Source organism: Canis lupus, chromosome 2, assembly GCF_011100685.1.
Source record: "Canis lupus familiaris isolate Mischka breed German Shepherd chromosome 2, alternate assembly UU_Cfam_GSD_1.0, whole genome shotgun sequence".
Lineage (NCBI taxonomy): Eukaryota > Metazoa > Chordata > Mammalia > Carnivora > Canidae > Canis > Canis lupus.
In genome coordinates, this window is record NC_049223.1 from 20,034,297 (window position 1) to 20,052,565 (window position 18,269).

Here is an 18,269-nt window from a genome sequence, read left to right on the forward strand (position 1 = left end):
TCCTCTCCTCCCGCGCGCGGGGGGGCGCGGACAGCTCCCCAACGCAGTGGCCCGGTTGGCTCGAGCGACCCTCGGGGCGTCGGAGAGACGCGACAGCAGCGGCGCGGCAGGCGGGGGCGGCGGGGCGGCGGGGGCGAGGGGGGCGAGGGGGGCGAGGGGGGCGGGGGCCGCGGCGCGGGGCGGGGGCGCGGGGCGGGGGCGGGGGCGCGGGGGCGGGGCCCGCCGCTAGGGGGCGCCGGAGCGCGCCGGGCCGGTCCCGCGGCCGGGGAGGGCTGGCACCGCGGCGGCCGGCCCCCGAGCGCGCGGGGGGCGGGGGGCGGGCGGCGGAACGCGGGGCTGTCAGCGCGGCCGCGCCGGCCCGGCGTCTCGGGCTCCCGCTGCCTCCGCGCACCCGCAGGCGCGCAGGGCCATGGCTGCCGGGCGCCGCCGCCGTCCCCGGGGCTGCCGGGCGCCGCGGCTCGCGCCCCTCTGGTGCTTGGCGGCGGCGCTGGGCGCGCTGCGGGCGCCGGGCTCGCGGGCGTTCAACCTGGACGCGGACACGCTCACGGTGTACAGCGGCCCCGAGGGCAGCTACTTCGGCTACGCCGTGGACTTCCACGTACCTGCCGCTCGCACGTAAGTGGCCCGGCGCGGGGGGTGCGGCCGCAGGTGGGGTCCCCGCGCGCCTGCCCGGGGTGGGGTGGGGGTGGGGGTGGGGGGCACCCGCGCCTGTCCCCGCGCCTGTCCCCGCGCCTGTCCCCGTGCCTGTCCCGCAGCCCGAGCGGAGGACGTCCCTGAGCTTCCATCCCGCGGCGCTCTTGGGGGCCCCCTTCCAGGCTACATGTGCCTTGTGCACCTAGAGCCGGAGACGTGCCGCTTGCACAGGCAACGCCAGTCCTGGGGAGCCCCCGGGACTCGAGCATCCTGCGAAGGGGCGGCTGGAGCCGGTTACAGCGACGCCGCAGCACGGCTGTTCGCGCACAGCCTGCGGTAACCGAGCGTCGGGGCGCGGGCGCCGTGGGCCCCGGGCAGCCGGCTCTGTCCTTCGCTTCCCCGCCAAGCCCCTTCTGGCCTCCCGCTGTATGCAGAGCTCCACCTAGAGAAGAACTAGGACTAGTTGCACCCCCTCTGCAAAACCATTTTTTCAGACGCCCGGTAGGTTTCCAATAGGAAATCAGGTTTGACAGTCGCTCTCCACCCCGAGTCCGTCTCTGCGCCCCGACCCCCACCCCGGGCCCCCACCCTGGTCTCGGGGAGACGGCGTCGCGCGCGCACGCCTGTGCGGTGCCCAAGGAGTGACTTTTCTCCACGCCCTTCGCAGGGCCAGCGTGTTGGTGGGGGCGCCCAAAGCCAACACCAGCCAGCCCGACATCGTGGAAGGGGGAGCCGTCTACTACTGTCCCTGGCCCGCCCAGGGGTCTGCGCGGTGCAAGCAGATACCGTTTGACAACACCAGTAAGTGACTTTTGTCATTCTCGACGGTGGCTCCCGGTTTCAAAGAAGCAGAGCCAGGCGTGCAGTTACCTCCCCACCTTGCGATGGAGGAGTCTGTGTTGTGGGCCGTCCGGGTCCCTAGAGAAATCGGCTTAAGACTGAGTGAAAGGGGAGGGAGGTGGTGGAATGTAGGGTGAACCCCAGAGAGGGAACCCGGGATGCGTCCTGGTAACTTCTGTTTCCTTGCTGTCCCAAGATGAGCAGTTTCGGGGTGAGGGGATGCTTTGAAGAAATACAGATGTTCCACCCTAACCTTGATGGTGGAGAGAGTTTGGTTGCTCCCCAAGGACAGACCTGGGAAAAGACAGATCCTTAACATGTCCTGTGCCCAAACTCCGGAGGCAAGACTCAGCTGCTATGGACTCAGACATCGCTCCATGTTGCTGTTTAATTCTTTACAGAAAGAAAGAATTTTCTTTCAAAATATTGGACATTGGATGCAAACTAGTCCAGGCAGAGTGTAGATGGATTACATTCATTTCCAAAATCCCTAGACAGATGTTTCTTATTTAATTAAAGGGAAAATACATTTTAACCAATTCAGGCTGGTTAGGTTTCCTCTGGTGTTTTCTCTTTGGGTCCTGAGAAAATAATTTTGAACGTAATGCTTTCAAAAACATTAACGCTGAATGTTTTAATTTGTACCTCTAAAACTTTATGCATTCAAAAGGTAGACATTATCAGAAACCAAATATCTCTTTTCAGAAAAATGCGGACTCAAATAATCTTCTTTGATGATCATTTAAAATTCCTTTTGCGCCACACAACTGTTTTTATGACATCATTCTTCATCATTGTTACATTAGTGTGCATTCAGAATGTATGTAGAAAATCCATTTTCACAGCGTTTTGATGGAGTCGGATGGATGGTATTACCTGCTACTATAACCGATTTGCAATTTTCTGTTTTAAAAGAGAAAATAATTTTGATTCTATCTATATGGAAACTATTTCAAAGAAAAAAAAATCCTTTGCAAGGCTTACCTTGAATTATGACCAAATTAGGAAAATGCTTCATAAAAGCATTTTCAAAATTATGTTTTTCATATGTATCTATAAATAGTCATAGTAGCTCATTTACCATTTTATTAAGTAACTCAGTCTGTACCAGTTTTTGTAAGCTTTTACTTTAAAATATGTTAGAAATTAGAAAAATTAAGCCATCTGATGTTATTTTGCAAAAGAAATCTTTTAACTGGTTGTTCAATTGGTCTTCTAAATGCTTCTGATTACAGACCTATCTCCAGTTTGAGAATAGATTTTATATAATCCTGATTTATAAAATTAGTGGCATTTTTAATAATCCATATCAAAACCATTTGTGTTTTTAAAAGTCTTTAAACTTAAGCCTTGGTAAATAAAGACATAAATCAATAGTACTATTTGAGTTTAAGTTAAGGGAAATAAGTATTTACACTTTAAAATATGTTCATGTATTTTTACCAAGAAGCAATCTATAGTCATGGACATGAATTTTATAACCTGCTAGAACATTCCCATAACATACCAAATCAGGATCTGGTTAGTATATTTTTCCTTTGATAAAAGAAGAACCGATGTCTGCCCAGATAAGTCACATCTGAATACCTTTCTAAAAACTAATCCCAGTAGATGTCATGGTTTAACAGATGAAAACCAGAGAATGCAGACCTCAATATGAATTTTTAAAAACTGAACACTCGCAACCAAAAATTATAATAGGTAAATTTTCCAAAAGTTCCTCCTAGAGCAACTGCTTGCAGATTTGAATTCACTTTCCCATGGAGAACTAATGCTGAAAGATTGTGCGTTGGTTTCCAGAAGAGCCCACAAGAATGCACTTAACCCTTATTGTAGCTGAATTATAGTTGTAGTGAAACCTTAGGGGACAAACTAGCACAGTTTTAGCAATTAAATAGATAGGAAAATAATAAAGATGTCAAAAAAGATCAGTGTTACTTGGAGAAAGAGTCAGGGGTGAATGGCATCTTCTGTACAAGTTCAGAGGAATGCATCTGGATGTCTCAAAGAGCTCTAGAGATTAATGCTGCTGGCTCTACACTATATCTTATTTTACTTCTAAGTGAATGGAGGTTTTTTGGATTTTTTTTTGATAGATAGATGCCCTCATCTTATTACTATACTTAGCAACTGTTAACAGTAGGGATTTGAGGATTCAGAAATGGAACAAAATAAGGAGAAGAAACAGGGAGGGAGGTAGATGTTTCTGAAACAATTGAGCAAAAAACAAAAAAAATGAGGGTAACAAAAGAAGCAAAGCAGAGGAAGCCACACGTTGGTGAGAAATGAATGGTCCTTGATGGAAGGAGCAAAGCAGTGAGCTGTGAAAGCTTGGAGGAGTCCTACTGAGAAGGATCTTTGAGAAAAGAAAGTTCCCCGTGTTAGCCATCAGGGGGTACTGTGGGCCCAGGAACCTTGGCTGCTGTTGGGAACGTCCTGGGAACCATGGGGCAAAAGGAACCCGAGGACCCCAGGTCCATGCTGGCTACTGAGTGGGTGCTAGCGCACAACACACATCATTTCCACCAATGTCTTTATCCAGGCGGGCGCCCCAGACAGTGGCTACCATTTGCTGCGAAGCTGGGAGGGAGAGGGGGGCAGCGAGGGGCAGTGCAACTATTTGCAGTGCCAAGTCCCCGTTCTTTGGGCACCGTGTGACCTTGGAACCAAAGATGAAAGGCAGACACGCAGGTGTTGCTGACTCGGGTCCGGTCAGTGTTAACCACCTGCTTGACACTCACGGATCACCTACTACGTACCAGTCACTTATGCACCTTACTGATAATCCATAAACCGCATTTTATGAATAAGGAAACTGATCTCAAAGGTGCTGGAAAAAAAGTTACGTGCAAGACCACACGGGGGTCAGCAGGAGATGTGGGGTGGGAGAAAAGGCCAGCCTGCCACACCCGGAGCCCGCCTGCCTCTTCACCCTGCCTTCCTTCCAGCGTGGGAGACGATGGGTCCCACTAGCGCACAAATTCAGGAGCGGATCCTGTGAAGCTGAGCTGCTGCTGGCCCTGCCTTCCCCACCTCCATCCCCTCAGCCCCCAGTTACCTTGGCAAATCCAGTGTCATTGATCTTCCAGAGAAGATCTAGAAGAGAAAAGCAGTTCAGGTGGAAGGTTGTAGAAAGCAGAGGTTATAGAAGGAGACTTTGTCTTGATGGGAATGATGGGTTGGGCCTGCCCCTGGTTTGCCCCAGCCCCTCACAGCACGCCGGGTCCCCTCAGTGTCCCCAGTCAGCTGCCTCCTGTCTTAATCTCTGCCTGCAGGCAGCAATGGACAGTTGTCCCAAAGAGGAGGAAAATTTCCCTGCTTGACAAAGTAGTGGCTCTGAGTGCTGAACAGCCACGAGCTGATGCTCCCGTAATAGAGCGGGATGTCTTGGCTACGCGTAAGTAAGTATTAGATTGAGAAGAGAGTAATGACTTCTTTCTCTGTCTTTTCTCCGTGTGGCTTTACTATTACATCTGAATTCGGGGCCTTATATGTAAATCGGACCTTTTTGTTTTTTTAAAGATTGTATTTATTTATTCATGAGAGACAGAGGCAGAGGGAGAAGGAGAAGCAAGCTCCATGCAGGGAGCCCGACATGAGACTCGATCCCAGGTCTCTGGGATCATGTGCTAGGCCGAAGGCAGCGCTAAACCGCTGAGCCACCGGGGCTGCCCTAAATCGGACCTTTTAATGACATTGTTTCAACTTGCTCAGGCCCCTGGGGTGTCTACAACTTAGTGTTCATGGGGGTGACCTAAAAAAACTCTCACCTAGGCACTGAGGGAGGCTGGCCTATAATTTAGTCTCTGAATCTGGTTGTGATCTTGAACTTCAGTTTATGTAAGGTCACCTGCCTTTTTTCTTTCTTAAACTTCCATTTAGTTAGGTTTTCTTTTCACTAAATAATCCTCTGTTTTATTTTTACCTTCTCATATAACTTGGATTTTAAAAATTACTTCTCATCGTAAATGCTAAACCAGGAAGCCAGGGGTAGCCTAGCACTTCAAATGCATGAATACTATTAAAATCTGTGGTCCTTTCAAGTACGGAGGAAGGAAACCTTAGGGAAGCATATGGCAGTGGGGGAGGTGCAAAGTGCAAAGAGTAGATAATTTTCCTGCTCTGTACAAAATCAAGTGGTTGCAAAAAAGCACTTCTCTCATCTCCCTTCTGTCTTTCCCTCTTACTTCACTAGAATAAAATTCCCCCCCTTCACCAAATTGATTTCTTTCACTTTTGCCTCAAGAACCGTCCAAACTGTGCCCCGTGTCTCCAACAATTTAAAACATCACATCTGCCAAATTCATGCCTCTCCTTTCTAAATCTACTCCAAGGTTCATTTCATCTTTTTTTTTTTTCCCCCTACATTTTCCAAACCCATGTGTGGGGTGAATAAAACTGCTAGATTACAGCGCTTCTGCTAAAAGGGGGAGAGATGAAACAGAATGAATAGAGCCTCCTCTTTGGACTGATGAAAGGCAAATTGCAACAATAGTGGCAAAGGCATAGTGTGCAAATATCTGATTATTTTAAATATGCAAATGAAACATTTTGAGGAGAAAGATAATGGCATGTGCTCAATTAAGAGTGAAAATCGTCATAACCCTAAAAGTAATGGTGAGGCAAGACAGCTGGGAACCACTGGCAATTAGGGACCCACATAAAGAATGAACAGGAAGAGGTGGGCGGTGCCATTGAGATTTGGAAGTCATCTGAGAAAAAGTCCTAGAATTGGCCTGGCCTTCATTTAATATCTTTGTGCTTAAAACAACAACAACAACAACACGGAACCTTAAAATGGAAGACAGTTTGCTTTAGGATATTTCAAAGCTCTGAAATGGTAAGATTTTGCTTAGAATCGTGTTTTAGCTTGGGGACCGGAAGCCTTTGTGTTGGGGGTCTGTTTTATTTTGTGTTAAGTGAGCCCACAATAAGAAGCAGCTTAAAGCATCTGGCGCTGTGACTGGTACAAGGGTTGCTTTTTTGATAATATTGGGTGTGCCCCTTTTCTCATGTGAGGGTTGGGAAACATATTGGTCACATAAGTCTTGCTTTTTCCAACTTCCTCAGAAAGAAATCAGGTTTTGTTCAGGAACAAAGAGAAGAAAAATGTAGGTCAGAGCTATCAAATAAATGACAGAGGAAATAACACAAATGTGACAAAACTCATGGACAGCAGAAATCTGGGCTTTGGGGGGTTGAGCTGGAAGTGGAAAAGGTGGGGAGGCAGCCCAAATATTAAGAATTAATATTTAGAATTGCTCTATTAAGAATTAATAATGCAATAATTAGTACAAGTGCTGCTAATCAGAATGTGTGTGTGTGTGCACATACATATATGTTCATTGCTGATCTCACGGAATCCACGGAGGGTGGTTTTGCTGGATGGTTCACGTTTCTGGGAGCAACTCATGGTGGCAACCACACCTGACACGCCACCCAGCCAGATGCATCCAGCATCCCTAAGCTTCTCCCAAATGGCTCAGCCTTCCATGAGACAAAATGCAACCGAGGTCTGATATGAGAAGGGAGGAGGCAGTGGTCCCTACAGCACATAGCAACCGAGGAAGCAATTAGAAAAAGGAAGTCCTTGAAACTCTAACTAGAAATGGGAAACAGATCTGCTCTACGGCTAGTTGAGCAGTATGAGCATTAGGCGCCTGTTGCCTAATCTGCAAAATTCTTTCAAGAAACTAGAAGTCTGTGCCATGGAACTGGCTTCCAGGCTCTTGGCGGGAATAGCCCGTAGCAGTAGCTGCTGCAGTATTCTGGGAGAAATGTAGGAAATTATCTTAAAAGTATCCTGAAAGCAGAAAAAAGCACTAGGACCTATAAGGTGACCAGTTGAGATGTGTGCATTCAAACTTTACCCGTTGTGTATAAAGAGCCCTGTATCTGTGCACACTGTGTTGAGGAAGAGTGTTGCCAATATTATCCAAAAAAAGCTCAAATCACATGTGCTCTGACTGACACTATCCAGACCCACAAACACAGATTTTTTGAGGAAGACAGATAGACTAATTATTGATCCTATTAAAAACACCTAGAAAAAAAAGTAATTTTCAAAATTCACTTTCAGTATATCCTTACAAACATATTTAATGCATCAAGCAGGGTGCACCTATGTAATGAAACCCTAAAATAGATTTAGAATAATTTTAATTCTATTATGGTTATTTAAGGTATATAAGCAAATCACGATTCACCAGGAGGTGATTTATACTTAAAATAATCTACCTAATACATAATGCTTTAATACGGTGTTATTCCATTGGACTTTAGCCAGGTAGCTCCCACACCAGTTTGAAAGAAATGGAACTAAAACTCAGTCCTACAGAAAGATCAGTTGCTGGAGCTCTGATATTTTGTATATGGCCTCAAAGGTGTGCCAAATTTCCTAGATCCATAAACATTGGTTAAAATGACCATTTACCCTTTTAATTGTTTTTAGTAGAAACAAGGCATAGGTTCCAAATAAATCTTTGTAAAAATGCCAGGCAATGGAGGGGGGAAGTAGGTGTGGAGCCAAAGAGGCAGAACAAGGGAGTTTGAGAAGTAGGGGGTGGGCACACAAAGGAACTTTCTACATGTTGATGTTGGTGGTGGATACACGGCTGTGTGTATCTGTTAAAACTCATAGAACTCTGTATCACCAAGAGTGAATCTTAATGATTGTAAATGAAAGAGAAAATGAGAGAGAAAATCTTTATGAAGAATGCTAGAGAGTTATATATTCGGTGTGGGGATTCAATTTGGTTTTGTGGCCATTGCTATGAGCATGTGGTCTTTAAGCTTCCGGACTATGGGAAGGTCTGATGTAATAATAACTGGCAGCATAAGGAGACACATCTTACCCTTGAAGAGCTTAGGCTACTGCCTCTAAGTAAGAGGGAGCAATTGGTCAGATCATCATGTAGGACCTTCTTTATCATTCTTTAAAGGATTATATGTTCAGAGAATGTTGGTAAGAGAACTGTGAATGAAAACATGTTGAGTAAGAGTAAATCTTGGCAATGAAGCATCATCCTTGTGTAATATTATCCCTACAGGAAATCCAGGCATGGGACCCCTCATTGGTAGTCATTACACTAAGGAGACCTTGCTTCAAATGCTTACCGTAGTTATCTCAATCAGCGCAACCACCCTCAGGGCATGCATACCTTAACATTAGTTCAATTCTTTTCTTTACCTCTGCTATCTGAGTACAGACACAGATTATAGGATATTGCAAAAGCCTCTGCATGCATCTGCCTTAGTTTCCAGGTGTAGGGGGTGAAGCCAACTCCCCCAGTCAGGTTATGGCTCCATCTCACATGTGTCTTGGTTGTTAATCCCTATGATTTGCTCAGATGTCTCCATCTTGCCACACCGCCTACACAACTTATGTCTTTTTTTTTTTTTAAGGTTTTATTTATTTATTCATGAGAAACAGAGAGAGAGAGAGAGAGAGAGAGAGGCAGAGACACAGAAAGAGGGAGAAGCAGGCTCCATGCACGGAGCCCGACATGGGACTCGATCCCGGGTCTCCAGGGTCAGGCCCTGGGCTGATGGCAGCGCTAAACTGCTGAGCCACCCAGGCTGCCTAACTTATGTCTTTAGCACAATATGTTAGAGCACTGGGTATCTCTCAAGTATGTATTACCTACACACACACACACACACACACACACACACATATCCCTGGTCTCCCTGGGCCCATGTCCTGGTGACTCTTCCTTAACCATCCGGAGCATCTTCTCTCCCAGTAATGATTTTCTGGTACTTCTGGCTTCTTTCTTCCTGCCATTCCCAATGGGAAAAATGTTTTAGACGTTAATTCTGAAGTTGCTGCCAATCCTTTTTTTAGAAGAAAGGAGGCATAAACACTGAAGAGTAATGTTTTCAAATATCCTAAATATGAATAGTCAAGTAAATTATGGCCTAATCACTATGGGAAATGGTTTTATTTTAATGTTAAGTGAAAAACATAAAATTCAAAATCGTATCTAGACCTGTCGAAGAATGCAAGAAGGGATAGGTGATGAGAAGCTATCTTTGCGAAATATAATTAAAATTGGGTTTTTCTTCTTTTCCTAAATATATACATATATATTTTAAAGATTTTATTTATTTATTAATGAGAGACACACACAGAGAGGCAGAGACATAGGCAGAGGGAGAGAAGCAGGCTCCATGCAGGGAGCCCGATGCAGGACTCAATCCTGGGACTCCAGGATCACGCCCTGGGCCGAAAGTAGGCGCTAAACTGCTGAGCCACCCAGGCATCCCCTAAATATATTTTTTAACCTCATTTTCAAAACCATGGACAGGTATTTATTTATGATCAGGGAAAATAGTGGTAAAAATAAACATGCAAAAACTTCTAAATGAAGTTACCGAGTTCACTGAAGTGTTGTGAAGATTGAGTAGAGTTTTAAAATGCACTATTTTTGTATGGGTACTTTTGTTTCCAAATATTGAAGAGCAAGGATGTTTTCAGTAACAGTTATATATGTAAAAATAAGAAGATGCAGAAGTATTGCCTGTTTTCATTTTCGATTGTCCCTGAATCAATCCTCATAGACTTGATGGTCTGATATGACAGTTTCTAGAGTGTTTCACAATAAGGGGCTGCTCATGGGGCAAACCACTGTGCAGATCCTACCAATTCAAATGCTAGTTTCATCTGGAAACACCCTCACACAGACATACCCGGAAATAATGTTTAGTCAAATATCTTGAGCCATTCAAGTTGACACATAAAGTTAACCATCTTATAAACCTTGCTTTCAGAGCAAGCCTCTATAAGACTTACGACGTAAGTACTCCTAGGAATGGCACTGAGAATTCATGAACTAAGGAAACCCACAGGATTCACAGGATAGAGCACTTATTGGCTGTCACTATTTATCTTCACATTTCTTAGGCCAAAACATACTCAGGTATTACTGTAGTAACAAATGAGTTCAGATCTCTTGTTTCAAACAACCCAGGTATATCGCTTGCTCACGTTGTGTGTTTAATATGAGTTGGTAAGGAGGCTGGCTCTGTTTATTCAAGCCACTGAAGGATCCAGGCTAATGGAGGTTCCTTATTGACATGTGCTTTCAAGATCACCCCAACTGTAAGGGCAGGTGGAAAATTACACATTGTCTGTTAAAGCTTCTGCCTAGAATTGACATTTACGGCTTCTCCTCACATTTGGTAGGTGAAAGCAGGCCATGCCAACTTATTTCACACTTTTTTAAATCCACACCTAACAAAACTGTATCTACAACCTTTAAAAGAATACCAGATAGGAAATGCAATAGAGGCTGCTGTCTTTGAAAAATGTGATTAAAACTGGTGTTTCTTCTATCCCTAATGGATGTCTCTTGTAGGACATATTTTGTGGGGACACTGAAATGGCATGGTTCTTTGGGACTACAATCCCAACCCTCACACTTATGGTAGAGAGCGGACACATGGCAAGGAAATGCAGGTGTTTCTGTCAGCAGATACAAAGATATGAGTAAAACTTTGTACCAGAAAATCAGTCCTTAACCTGATCCATCTGGACTCCATTCTCTACCACAAGTATTGTCTGAGAAGATTGAATGCCCTTCATCCTTTCAATCAGGCTCCTTGGTGGACATGCTATTAAATCATAATGTCTTTTCCCACTCAAAGCACCTTTCAGTAAATTTTAACTTACCTTAGTTATGAAAATATTATCTTAAGACAACAATGGAGTTGAAAGTAAAGCTTCATGTTAGCAAACAATAAAATCAAATTTCAGTGACAAGAGGAGTTTTCGCAACTTTCTACAAGAAGATATTATTCTGAACAATAGAAGTGTGGCCATGAATGGAGCCCAACTCCCCTTGGGGCATTTACAGAGCATAGCCAATGACAAACTGGGGGAAAAGGAAGGTAAGACCAAAGGGACAATGAGTGGTGTCTGTGTGTACCCATTTTTTTATTTTATATTGGGTGGGTATTATTTTTCTGGAGCTGCTGTAACAAATTACCACACATTTACTGACTTTAAACAACACAAACTGATTAACTTACGGTTCTGGAGGCCAATGTAGAAAATAGGTGTTGGCAGAGTTGTTTCCTTGATTTTTCCACTTTCCAGAGATTTGCTCACATTTCTTGGTTCATGGCCCTCTTCCATTTTCAAAACCAGCAATGTCAGGCGTCATCCTCCCACTGCCATGTCTCTGGCCCTCCTTTCCTGCCTCCATCTTCCACTCTGAAGTATCTTTGTTATGACTGTGGTCCCACTTGAATAATCCAGGATAATCTCTTTGTCAACTGCTTAACAACCCTCATTCCCCTTTGCCATGCAACCTAAAATACTCACAGGTTTGGGGGTGGTGAAGATGTAAACACTCTGGGGGGCTCTTATTTTGCTTACTCTAGGTGATTTGAGTTTTACTGAGGAGGGAGTATATCTGAGCAAGAATCTAAATTACGTGAAGGAGGGAATGAAACAGTATTGAGGATTGGGTAGTGTTCCAGGCTTGCAGCGAAGTCATTGTTAAAATCTGGAGATGAGGGCGTCCTTGGGAGATGGAAGCCACTGGGCTGGATTGAAATAAGTCAGGGAAAGAGTTACAGAAAATGAGACCAGAGAACCAAGTATATTGGCAAGTACCTTAGAGGCCAGGGGCAGGGTTTTGGATTTTATTCAAGGAGTGATGGGCAGCCACTGGTGGTTTTGAGTAGACAGGTAAGATAATTTGAGTTACGTTTTTCCAGGGATCAGTTTAGCAGACTGTAGGCAAGGAAGGAGACCAGATGGAAGATTCTCCCGCCTCGTCCACTAACAGAGACGTATGGTTTGGGTTGGGTGATAGCAGTTAGGGTTGAAAAATGATTGGATCTGGGGTTCAACTGGAGTTGAATCCAAATGGGTGAAATTTGAGCTGCTTATTCGACATCTAGGTGAGGTCACATGGGAAGGTGGATCAGTAAAGTTGGAGCTCAAGCAGGAGGCTTGGAGACTGAGGTTTAGAAGTTGTGAGTATTTGGGTGATATTTAGGATCACACCTGGGAGAGTGAATATGGAGGGGGGCGGGTAGCAAAGCACAGCCAAGAGAAGAGGGAAGGGAGTAAGAAGGGGGAGATCAAGGTTGAGATTAAGTCCTGGGGCACCCTGGCAGTTGGAGAAATATTGGAGAATTGAGGAAGATGAGAAGGAGGACCATTGAGTTAGAAGAAGTTATGAAGCCAGTGAGGCAAGCCTTGTGAGGTGGAGTGAAGTGAGGACAGAAATGGAGAACATTTGCTTTGGCAACGGGAAGTTATTGTTGATAAAAATAAAAGTGGTTGTGGTGGAGTTGTCAAGAGAGAATAGGAGAGGACCAATGGGGACCACAAGGACCGAGGACTTTTACTGTATATGGGATGAGAGAAATGTAGTCATTGAGAAGATACTACAGCATGTTTACAGTCTATTGGGAGTCATCCCGCTAAAAGGGAAGCAACAGTGACCAAAAGAGAAGGGAACCTGCTGAAACAAAGTCCCAAGAAGCTGGAAAAGGGGGTGTGGGACACAGATGGAGGGACACAAGGGCAGCTCTTCCTCAGTGACAGGACACGGCACAGTGAGGGCACCACTGAGACAGGTTGGCAGGTCTGGAGACAGGAGGAAGAAAATGACCTTGCTCATGTCTTGCATTTTCTCCTTGAAATAAGAAGCAAGGTTATCAGCTGAGCATGAGAAGGTTAGGAGATTGAAGAAGTGTGAAGAGTAGTCCCCAAGGTGGAATGAAATGAGTAGGGATGCCACGGGATTGATCAGCAGACAGTGTGCAGGGACCGTGCAAATGTTTAATTCTGAATTTTTTTGTGGAAGGAATAAACTTTTGCCTTTGCCCACCTTACGGTGTGGTGCTACTCATTTGGAATAGGATTTGAGATTTCCCAGAGAGCAATTCCATCCGGAGTATTAATCTTCTGTGAGGATACGCTGCAGATACAGAAAGTTTGCATTCTGAGATGCCTATTTTATGTGACATTGGGAATGGTGATTCCTTCATTTTAACCACAAAATGAACCATTTTGTTAAACGAATGGTTGGGATCCTTTTTACTACATCTTCTGGCAACAGAGATGAGATCCCAAGGAAATGCAAGCATATGACAGGAGTTAGTGTAAATACATTTTCAAGCGCTATTGGGAGGCAAGTTTATACAGCCTTCATCCTGAAACCCAATCATATCCTGTATTTAAAAGCATTGCTTTGAGGTCATATTGAAGAGATTTATGTCATTTAATCTGCTTCCTGAGATTCCCATGCTGAGAGGTTTTCATTACTTCTTGAAGCAAATAAATTGTTGGGCACTAAACAGAAGCATGCTGTGCTCCTGCCAATCTGAAGGTGACATAGAAGCCGTAGGGAGACTTGTCGGTTCCCCAGCTGTGTCTCTGGCCCAGACTTTGGAGACCAGGTAATTATTTCAGGTGTGAGAAAATCTAGGGCTGAGAGAAAGCCTGAGGAATGCAAGGAGCTTGAAGGAAATCACTGTTTGGGAATGAAGAGATGGTGCTGGCAAGAGAATTCTGCTTTAGGACAGAGAATGAATTTGTAAGTGGCAAACCTGCAGGAAGGGAAACCAGTCAGGAGGCTGTTGCAGAAACTGAGGCTAAAGAAATGGTGGTCACAGCTACGGAAGTGGCAACAGGTATGGAAAGAAACAGATGCACTTGAGAGGCCTTTGGAAGGATCAGGAACTGCCTAGGGAATGGAGTTTGGGAGTGCAGCATTGCTGATTGCCTAGGATGCAGGCCAAGCACCTGGCTTGGTTCGCGGGGCTACTATTTTACTAGGTATATATAGCAAACAAAACAGACGTGCTCTCTAACCTTGTGACGTTCAAGCCCAAGGGATGAGAGCATCAGGGTCTGGCAGCGGGAGTCTGTAATAGCAGAGCGTGAAGGTTTTAGGTGTGCTGAAGAAAGCTCCTATCCCTGCCTGGAGGGGGACTTGTGTGTATCAGGGACAGCTGTTCAGAGAAGGCATCACTAAAGGTCAGAGCTGAAGAGTGATGTGTGTGCATGTGGATGTGCCTGTGTGGGCTGTGTGTCTGTCCCAGGCACGGGTGAGATGAAAGAGAAAACTGTTCTAGCCAGTGCAGATGAGTGGAGCGTGTTGGAGCAGATGAGGTCAAAGGTGATGTCTCCATACAGTTCAACTATACCCAGCTCTGCCTTTCAGACTTTCACATAGTACTAGGGGAGTTTTGTTTTTGTTTTATTTTGTTTTTAATCTGATCTGCCAGAGATGGCTTACCATTTCCCTTCAGAGAGATGAATCTTTCACTTATTTAACATTTGCTCCCCCAGCTCCATCATACAAACTAGCAGAATATCCACCCATAAAATCACTTGCATCGAACCAACAAAAGTCCATATGTATTTCTAGAATGAACCTTACATATGACCTGAGTTAACTGGTATGTGACAAACATTTCAAATAATATCCGATGATGTAGAAAACCCATTTGTATTATTGCTGAACAAATGTCTGAAGAACACTGGCTAGGCACTATTGATTGTTAAACATCAAGTTGGGAATATGATCTTTATTCTTCGCAAGACACTACAGACGTGGAAATAATTATAGCAGAAAATTTATAGTCTCGTCTAGGTCGGGAAAACTATATAGTATTATGTATGGGAACAAACATTTAAATAGTGGTATGAAAATAATAATTTAAAATAGAACTTTCATGATTTCCAGAAAAGAAAAGAAATATCTTAAACAAGAGGAATGAGCTAGAATCCTCTTACACTCTGAATGCTTGGATGGGCTTACCAAATTTAACCACTACTATGTCCAGAGATTAGGATTCAGTGATCTTCCACTTTGTGCCTTATATAATTTATAGAAGTTTCTTTATATTGTTTGAATTATTAAAAGCAAAAATCTGAAAGAATTTCAATTTGAAGAATTTTTGGCTGTACATTTTAAAACAGGTTTTTTTTGATGACAGATATATTTTATTAAATAGTTTGGTTATGTCATTTCACTATTTAGATATAATATGTAGCATCCATTTGTATTCATTCAGTTAGTTCATTTGTGTGCTTAATTATTTATATTTGATCAATTTAACATGTTAATATTTATCAACTTAAAGCATGTTACTTTTCAATCGGAGAAGGACAATCATTTGGTTTCACTCATATGGGGAATATAAGAAATAGTGAAAGGGATTACAGGGGAAAGGAGGGAAAATGAGTGGGAAAAATTAGAGTGGGTGACAAAACATGAGAGACTCTTAACTCTGGAAAACAAACACGGGGTAGTAGGAGAGGTGGGCAGGGGGGATGGGGTGACTGGGTGACAGGCACTGAGGGGCGCACTTGACGGGATGGGCACTGGATGTTATACTATATGTTGGCAAATCGAACTTCAATTAAACAAAAGCATGTTACTTTTATACGTTTATATATTGTAATATGATTGCCACTGAAGCAATATTTATCATATTACATCGTTAAAATACAGTAGTATTAACTAGATTCATTACACTGTGCCTTAGATCTCTATGGCTTATTTACTACTCGTTACATGTCTGTACTGTTAAACACCTTCATCTTTTCCTCCCTCCCCCCAACCCTCTAGTAACCACCATTCTACTCTGCAAGGCAGGGTTTTAAGGAAGCGATTTGGAGTAGTTGGCAAACAAGGAAGAATGGAATTTTGCAAAAGAAACATCATGTAGGGGATCCCTGGGTGGCTCAGTGGTTTAGCGCCTGCCTTTGGCCCAGGGCGTGATCCTGGAGTCCCGGGATCAAGTCCCACGTCGGGCTTCCGGCGTGGAGCCTACTTCTCCCTCCTCCTGTGTCTCTGCCTCTCTCTCTCTCTATGTCTATCATAAATCAATCAATCAATCAATCAATCTCTAAAAATTTTTTTAAAAAATAAAAAAATAAAAAAATAAACATCATGTATAAAGTCTAGGAATAAGACTAAATAGGGAACAGAGAGGGAGTTGCCTGAATGGAAGGAAGGTCAAGTGTGGAGTTCCAGACCTATGTTCTGGGGGGCAGGGCATTTAGATTTGATCTACTAAATAAAGGCAGGGATACTATTTTTTATGTGTCTGTGTGGGTGTGAATGCATTCTACATACATAGTTGCACAATGTATACATATATGATGTATACAAATAAATATATAAATAAATATATAGAATATTCATTTAATCAGAATAATACATTTCTGTCCATCAACAGATGAATGGATACAGATGTGGTATATAAAAGAAGGGGAACTGAGTGGGAAAAATTAGAGAGGGAGACAAACCATGAGAGACTCCTAACTCTGGGAAACAAAGGGTTGCAGAAAGGGAGGTAGGTGGGGGGCTGGGGTGACTGGGTGACAGGGACTGAGGAGGGCACTTGATAGGATGAGCACTGGGTATTATACTATATGTTGGCAAATTGAATTTAAATTAAAAAATGTAAAAACAGTTAACAACAACAACAAAGAAAGATGTGGTATATAGATACATCAAAATATTATTCAACCATTAAAAAGGAGAAAGCCCTGCCACCTGTGACAACATGGACAAAACATGAGGGCATTATGCTAAGTGAAATAAGACAGAAAGAAATGCTGTAAAATCTCACTTATATGTGAAAAGAGAAAACAATAGCAACAACAGGAATAAAAACTCAGAAAAAGAGATCAGATCTGTGGTTACCAGAGGTGAGGGGAATTAGAGGAAGGTGATCAAAAGGGACAAACTTCCAGTTATAGGATAAACAAGTCCTGCAGATGGAATGTATAGCAGGAGGACTATGGCTAACACTGCTGTGTGTTATATATAAAAGGTGTTAAGAGAGTAGATCCTAAGATTTCTCACCATCAGGGAAAAAAAAATTCTTTTTTTTTATCTATATGTGAGAATAATGGGTGTTTACTAAAGTTACTATTGTAATCATTTCATGATATATATAAGTCAAACCATGATGCTGTACACCTTAAACCTATACAGAGCTGCTTGGCAATTATATCTCAATAAAACTGCAAGGGGGGAAGTATAACATTATAATTTATGATTACAATTCCATTTTTTGAACATTGCATGCAAAAATGAATTTGTGATACTTCCTCAAATACTTGAAAGTTCACAATAAGATGCTCAAGAGTACAAAGGCTACAGAGCCCTTCTTTAATAGCGGTTTTTAGGGTGTTGGGAGTCACACATTTGGAAGTTTAATTTTCCTGGGCCTAAAAACCAACCCAGATTCTTTTCTTGGATGTGTTTCTTTTCGGCAAGGAGTTCTCCTGCCCCAGCTGTATTATTTTGAATTTTACAAAGGAGTAATCCCTGTTCTCAGATATGTAGTTTCAATTTAAATGAAACTTTTACAGCATACACTTGATTATGGGAAAGATTACAAACAAACGTTTAAAGATTTCTTTTTACCCTTTTCCTGATTAAAAATGTCTGGACAGCTCCTGCAACAACTTTAAGAAAATCCCTAAGGCTGTGCACTTAAAGTGATGACTGAAGGTATAAGGAAGCTTACTGTGTTCCAGCAGGAGGTCAAGGACTCATCTATAAATAGTTTTCAGAAATCCGCCCCCCATCTACCAGAATGTTCTGCTGCACCTGTGTCAGTTTCAGCTCTTCCCTTCTCTCCCCCATGGTGATCCATCTTCACTTCTTGTAATTCCTCCCATTTTACTAAGCTAAACGATTAGAAAAATCTGCTAGAAGCCCATATGTGCACCATATTCTATGCTCCCTCACTCCTACTCTGAAATGAATATTCCCGTGAAAAGGGAACCAAACATTAGTAGGATTGCC

At 43.6% G+C, this 18,269-nt stretch overlaps 1 protein-coding gene across 1 annotated transcript in view; it reads left to right on the top strand.

The window, feature by feature from the left end:
- The first annotated feature begins 409 nt into the window (after nt 1-409).
- The window catches only part of ITGA8 (integrin subunit alpha 8), a 169,267-nt gene continuing 151,407 nt past the window's right edge, over nt 410-18,269 (top strand). The window contains exons 1-2 of the mRNA XM_038530016.1: nt 410-615; nt 1,301-1,434. Of these exons, the coding sequence (XP_038385944.1) occupies nt 410-615; nt 1,301-1,434 (340 nt within the window). The remainder of the gene's footprint in view (nt 616-1,300; nt 1,435-18,269) is intronic.